Source organism: Pararge aegeria, chromosome 1, assembly GCF_905163445.1.
Source record: "Pararge aegeria chromosome 1, ilParAegt1.1, whole genome shotgun sequence".
NCBI lineage: Eukaryota > Metazoa > Arthropoda > Insecta > Lepidoptera > Nymphalidae > Pararge > Pararge aegeria.
In genome coordinates, this window is record NC_053180.1 from 6399160 (window position 1) to 6406721 (window position 7562).

At 34.9% G+C, this 7562-nt stretch overlaps 1 protein-coding gene across 2 annotated transcripts; it reads left to right on the forward strand.

Moving 5' to 3' along the window:
• Nucleotides 1-1365: 1365 nt before the first annotated feature.
• On the forward strand, nucleotides 1366-4065 carry LOC120625082 (40S ribosomal protein S7). 2 transcript variants are annotated; one of them, XM_039892015.1, is made up of 5 exons: nucleotides 1366-1453; nucleotides 1837-1998; nucleotides 2427-2611; nucleotides 3257-3404; nucleotides 3949-4065. In XM_039892015.1, exons 2-5 carry the CDS (start codon nucleotides 1837-1839, stop codon nucleotides 4024-4026), a joined length of 573 nt encoding a protein of 190 aa, XP_039747949.1. In that variant the 5' UTR covers nucleotides 1366-1453; the 3' UTR covers nucleotides 4027-4065. The 2 variants fall into 2 exon arrangements, with proteins under 2 accessions (XP_039747949.1, XP_039747941.1); XM_039892007.1 differs by having other exon boundaries at nucleotides 1453-1579.
• The last annotated feature ends 3497 nt before the right edge of the window (nucleotides 4066-7562 follow it).

The window sequence follows — 7562 nt, forward strand, 5'->3', positions numbered from 1 at the left end:
TGGAATAGGAGAAATTTATTTTTATTTTAACCCTGCAGATTTTATCTCACCAGGCGCTAAGTGTTGATGCAGTCTGAGATGGTAGTAGTAACCTGTTTATGTTATGGCAGTTGTATTAAAACCATGCCTCTAAGCGCAAGGCATTGTACCGCAACGCGAAATCGCATGGCCATTGGCGGCTTATCTTTGTTAGTAGGGTGGTAACTAGCCAAGGCCCAGACAAAATAAATGATGCAACTTCAACCTTGTTTTCCGATCTTCAAGAAAATTTTAAAGTAACTTTGATCTTAGATTAGTGGAATTTATTTTACCAAATGTAAAGAAAGTTAATAAAAATATAATAATAAATGGAGAATCACTAAAAATGGAATATTCCACAGTTTTTCTGGGCATGACCTTGGATTGTAAGCTTCAGTGGGGTACCCATATAGATACACTAGCAGGTAAACTAAGCTCGGCTGCCTACGCCGTCAGGAAAATTAGACAGATTACTGACGTAGAAACAGCAAGACTTGTTTACTTCGCGTACTTTCATAGTGTGATGTCTTACGGGATCTTATTATGGGGCAAAGCTGCTGATATTGAAACTATATTCATATTGCAGAAAAGAGCTGTACGGTCAATATATAAACTTAAATCACGTGAATCCCTCCGTGAAAAATTTAAAGAAATTGGTATACTTACGGTAGCCTCACAATACATTTATAACAATATAGTATTTGTAAGACAACATATTAGTCTTTATAAACAAAAAGTGGATATAAACAGTCGACTTACAAGAAATGGTCATAAATTAGTGACATCTGCATATCGTCTGCGAAAGGTGCAGAAGTCATTTGTGGGATTGAGTATACGCTTTTATAATATGATTCCTAAGGTAATTTTGGACCTACCAATCCATAAGTTTAAAGAATGTGTTAAAACACATTTATTACAGCGAGGTTATTATACAATTGATGAGTTTCTTAATGACAAGGTTGCTTGGAAGCATCCGGCTCCGCTTTCATCTCTCACAAGATAGAAAAATGATTGTTAAAATATAAAATGTAAATTTTTGATGTTGGAAAAGAGCAACTGCTGAGTTTCTTGCCGGCTTCTTCTCGGTAGAATCTGCCTTCCGAACCGGTGGTAGAGTCACTACACACGGACAGACTTGACGTTTCAAAAGTGCTTGTATTAGGCCTACTTGAAATAAATGAATTTTGAATTTTGAATTTTGAATTTAGATCTAATGAGAATACAAGCAATTAACTTGGTATGAGTTTGTCCGCCTAAGATTTTGATATTAATAAACAGATTTAACATCATCAACAGGGGTCTAAGTTAAAACGGTTGCTGTTTCTCTTTACACTTAGTGATTATATTCTCTTTGTCTCTGTAGGCACCTACTGGTAACACTTTTCAGTATGTCATTTTGACATATTGTCTCTTTTGCTCCCGCTCAGTGTTCAAGGTGGATATTTTTACGAATGTTTATTAAAAGAATATCGAAATAAATATTCTTGCTGTTAAAATATCACAACTACAACATAAATTAATCACCAGAGAATAATATTTTTGTTTTAAATAATTTTAAAGGGTAAAGATTACCATGATATATTACGGTGTCAATTGCAGATATTCCGTGTCCAACATTGTTTTTTAGTGTTGAAAGAGTATTAACTTAGAAGTTCTTATTAAAAGCTGGCTTGATATGTGAAAATAACGTTTAAAGTGTTATAGTTTTCTGTGTTCTAGTTTATAAAAACGGCGTTTTTAACTTCACAAAAATAGTAAATAAGTTCTAACCTATAAGATGCATAGTTGGTGGTTATAAAAGTTACGGTGTGTTCTCAGATGAGTACGAAGATTATCAAAGCGAGCGCTGTGGAGCCTGACCCCTTCGAGACGTCGATCTCGCAGGCGCTGGTCGAGTTGGAAACAAACTCTGACCTCAAGGCACAGCTCAGGGAGCTGTACATAACTAAGGCTAAAGAAATTGAACTGCACAACAAAAAAGTAAGTTTTCGCTCTTTTATAGGACCTAGTTAAATTTTATATATGCCTTGATGAAAAGGGGTTAAAGTAATCATAAACATCTTTTGTTCCACACATTTTTTCTGCCTTCAATACTATTTACAATTTAAACTGTTGGTATTTTAGTTCATAAGTCAAATAAGTGAACAACCAGTCATTTGTTTGTTTACATTTGATCAGTGGACAAAATTGCACTGTTGGCATGCATAATGTAGGCTTAAAAACTGTTTACCCTTAAATGTTGTTTATAATAAAGAATTGTCCTATTTTGTGTAATTTGCTCAGAAACCATTTTTATCCATGATAACCAATAAAATTCAATGTATTATCAATACCAACTAGGAGGTATAATAATACATATAATGTGCACCAAATATATAACTTTATAATGCTCAATATTTAATTTTCAGTCAATCATCATCTATGTGCCGATGCCAAAGCTGAAGGCTTTCCAGAAAATCCAAATCCGCCTTGTCCGTGAATTGGAAAAGAAGTTCAGTGGCAAGCATGTTGTGTTCGTTGGAGACCGCAAGATCCTGCCCAAGCCCAGCCACAAGACGCGTGTCGCCATCAAACAGAAGAGGCCAAGATCTAGGTATAATTTTATTTAGTATTTGGTACATGGTGTGCTATAAATTTTGCATATAATACTTATAATATAAGAATAGGTAATGCAATTGTGTAGACTCTATCATTATGTTAGTATTAATGTGCCACTTAATTACTATACTAGGTTGGAAATAATATATTAAAAATAAAAAAAAGAAAGCAAATATGAGCATAGATAAAATCAAGTAGTTAAAAATCAAAGTTTAAAATGGAAGCTAGGTTAAGGTGGAATGAAATCCACAGTCCTGCTGCCAATGGCTTAGGAGGCAAAACAGTTTCGTCTAAGTACTATTGAAATATCTACCGCCGTGATATACTCCCTTATAATAATTTAGCCTAAAGGCACAATAGCCGCTGATGCTGCTTAAAATCGTACTGAAACACTACATAAATGAAAGTAAGCCAATTAACTTTATTTTTGGTGTGGAGTTTGTAAACAGGAGAGTAGTAATAGGCAACCTGCTATCCCAGGAAGTCAAAGGGTTCCAATAGGATTTGTGAAAACTGTAATGAACCTTGACGAAGAATGCTGGCAACAGCTAGTATTAAATATTTGATTCATTACATTGATATTAATTCATTCAATATATCTAAAAGAACTGCTTGTGATATGTTATGCTTTTCTTTTCAGAACATTGACATCTGTATACGATGCTATCTTGGAGGACCTTGTGTTCCCCGCTGAGATTGTAGGCAAGCGCATTAGGGTAAAGCTGGATGGATCACAGCTCATCAAAGTGCACCTTGACAAGAACCAACAGACCACTATTGAACACAAGGTAATTTTGCATTTTAAATAGTCTTGAGCAGTTGCGCAGTTACATTCACATACTTGAAGAGCACAATACAGCATAGTGCTATATTAAATATGTGGTGATGCCTTATACTGAGTACTGCACTCTTTCCCTAGGTTGTGCACATATTTAAATCTTTATCCATCACTCACTCTGGGAAATTCCATTCCGGGAGCATAAAAAACACACTTAAAAAGTACACTTCTAATTAAGAAAATTTATCTGTGTATTTAAGTTATTTTGTAATCATATTTATTGAACAATTTCTTGTTTAAATAATGATATTGTTCAGGACTTATGATTTCCGGACAATGCTCTACTGCTAAAGCAACTCCTCTTACTGCTATTGTATTGAACTTCCAATGTAGTATTTTGGAATACTATCAAAAGACGACTGAAACTACTAAACTTATCAGATTATTCATAGAATGTATAGGATTCTCTCAAACTAAGATTTAATAACTATACATATTCACTATAATCTTAAAATGTTATTTATTGATTAATTTGTTATTTTTTTTGTCCTCAGGTGGACACCTTCCAGTCGGTATACAAGAAGTTAACAGGGCGTGAAGTCACCTTCGAGTTCCCTGAACCCTACTTGTAAACTTAGACTATGACTTTACAATAAAACTAAAACCGTAAATGTATTTGTTTAATTTAATGGTCGGTCATATGCCATCTGCTCAAATGGCTTCGAATATGTAATGAACTCTTGCGTTACAGATGTCATAGTGCTGCATTATGAACTGAGTCTTTGGGCATTAAATTTGATTTTCAGGCAGCGAGATTCAAGCATGCAGCTCGTTTCCGCCACTAGCAAAGCAATGCAAATTCATATTGCTATTCACATTTATTGCTCTACGACTCAGTTCATAACGCGGGTACTATAGTAAAGATAACAGATTACATACTCTCAGCACCCATTAGTTACAGATTTGGGTAAATTTTTCCTTGACCATTAAAATGAATCGTGGGAAATTAAGATCAAATTCAAATTCTGTATTTATTTATTCATGTAGGCGTATCACATACTTATGAAGCGTCCATATACATATATGATCTACAATCTTACAAAGAGCCAAGTATGGCAAAATCTATAGTCATGTCAACAATGGGCAGATCCCGAAACTGGTAAACGCACCCTGTCCATGATTGTTACTATATATGATTAGCGGGAAAGTACCGGTTAAGATCGGCAGATACTGAAAAAATAAAGAATGTAGGCGTTCTTTGTTTTTGCAGAACCTGCCGGCACACCCCAACCGTCTTGCTAGCTCACTATTAGTAGCTCCCCGTATGAAACTCTTAAAACGAGCTGACGTTCTCACAATATTCACACAACATTGTGCAATTAAGACGGTCGAGCGATGGCTCCCTCGTCTGTAACTGCCAATAACTCACCCAGAACATCTGATTATAGTCTTGAGACTGCAGATAGATATTATCTTTTTTATAACATCTAAATTTCAATGTATAAGGGGCTTAACAACCTTCCAGTAAGATTATTATTCTCGTGTTCTTGAACCAGTATAGAAATTATTCAAATCTCACAAATCCACATCACAGTTTGTTAATTAAAAATTTACAGCCCACATATGAAGAGGTATCGTTTGCGTCATAAAAGTATTTCGAGGTATGTCGCAAAGAAAAACGATTATACCCGGTGGTCCCTTCCAGTGGGAGTACAGGGTTAGTCCGGAATAGGGGATATAATGACTTGGTGGGACTAGGTAAATGATTTTAAGACTATTGGTACTTGATACATTTTTTAGTTCAGCAGCTCTGAGGGATCGTGGGTAATTAAACATACATTTCGGGAGGGACGGTGCCATAGACAAGAAAATAGCGTAAAGGATGTATGCTAGATCGTAGCAACAGAGTAGCATAAATCATACCTTACTCTATTCCCTGGTAAATAATATTAAAAAAAAGTGTTTATTTCTTTATTTTAAATATAAATTCAGTCCAGCGAGACAGTTTTCATAATAGTAGCGTTATATACATTCACAATAAAGAAAGACAGGGAAAGTATAAATGCATAAGCAAAAAAAATAAAACATTAAAATCTCATCATTGTTCATAATTAATTTGGACCATTTTTTTATAATATCCCAACCAGTCAGTCCAATGTACTATAACAATGCAAGGAATCAATTGTGATATTTCATCTCATTGTATTACAATTTTTGATTAGACTTTTGTCTATTTTTTTATCTTTCACATGTCATAAATATTTATATATAAACTTTAGTTTCTTTCCTAATAAGCTATCCTCACTTATTATTAAAATAACTTTCAACATATCTAATATATTAATTTGTAACATGATAATCTTTTTTTTTATAATTTTTATTAGTGTTTTTACCTACACTTGGAGGAATTATCAATTTAATAAATTTAAAATGCATATAAAATATTTCGGATATATTATATACTCATATTTCGGAACCGACAGAATTTGCACCTGCGACTCTCGGGTAATCGCGGTAAAAACACTAATAAAAATTATAAAAATATATAAAAGCAATGTGTCATCTCTTGTTTCAAACGTGTCTCATTGTAATATGGACCTTTGAAAATTAGATCGAATCTGCAACGTTTCCTACTAGATGACGATGTGAAAGGCATATACTTATTTCGGCATCGACGGAAGCTGTAGCTTAATTGGTGAAAGCGCTCAGGCCGCGATTGCCCGTGAGTCGCAGGTTCAAATCCCGTCGGTTCCGAAAATTTTTATATGCATTTTAAATTTATTAAATTAAAATGAATAATCCTATTTCTGTGAATAAAATATTTGAATATCTTTATGTATATTCAGATTCCGTACGTTTATGTTTGTATCAAAATTAAGCTTAATTTGCTACACTCCGCGAAAAGCAGGAGAATCTGTGTGGTGTAATTTATAATTTCTTCAATCCTTATACTCCACACCAAACAGATCTTCGGCAATATACCCTCTACGCACGTTTCGCTCCGAAACCGGAGCATCCTCAGGAGATGTTGACTTTACAATGAATAATTGTTAAGTTCTTAATATCATGGATTTCCGCAAAGTAACGCCTGCTTCTATCCAATAGAATATTATTAAGCATATTCTCATTACATCAATAAACTAAACATATAATATTTTACACCTAATCACTAAATTATTAATCAACTATTTAACAGGTGTATATAAGTGAACATGATAAACCAGTTATTTTACCACCTCATAATAATTATTTCCCTAAACCCTATTATATACAACCTGTGATGATAAAAAATGCCTAATTGACTACAGAAATCTTTTACGAAGTAGATCGCACACCAATTCAAGACAGACTTCGACGACGCTAATTACATCAGTGTCTCACGCGCGCCTCAACCGTGCCGAATGAAGGTCGTACGCAGTATGCGAACTTCTTTATACGTCGTCTGTACACGTATTTTTGAGTCTGGTAACAGCAAACTGCAATGGTCTATCCACTAATCTCTATTAATATCATTGTCACTGGACAGGCTGCAGTATTTTTCTTACTTATCTTACACTGATTGACGTCATTTTGGCGCTGTAAGTGTGACGCTGTAATAGGCTATCATTTGTAAAGTCTAGTTAATAGAGAACCGTGGTTCCCTAAATCGTATCAAAGAAAATTAGCTAAACCACACTGTTGGTGGCCAACGGTGTCGTGCAAATGTACGACAAATCGCGAAGGTTCGGTCAAGTCTTGTGATTGGTCGCAATTAAGGTGCTTAATTCTTTTTAAAACTGTAACGCGACCTATTCTGACCTTACTTAATTCTTTAGAAATGATGTAAAAAAAATGTAAAGTATGTGTAATGTGAGAAATCTACCAGTTCGGGAGTGCTAATTAACGGATTTCTTGGGCCGGCCTCGTTACGGTCGAACCGAACATCCTACCATTATCATCACTTCAAACAATTGAAGTCCACTTCTGTATATGGTCCTGGGCAGCCTGTCTCCATCGACTCCCTTGATGTGATCTGCCCATCTTGGGGTGGTCTGAAGACTTAGTTGTTTACAAACAATACATCGAGTGCGAATGAGTAGTTTTAACCCTCGTTTAACAATCTACTACTGCAATTCTTGTCATTTATTTTTGGGCCCTTATCTCTCTGGTGCAAAGAGCAACCTACTGT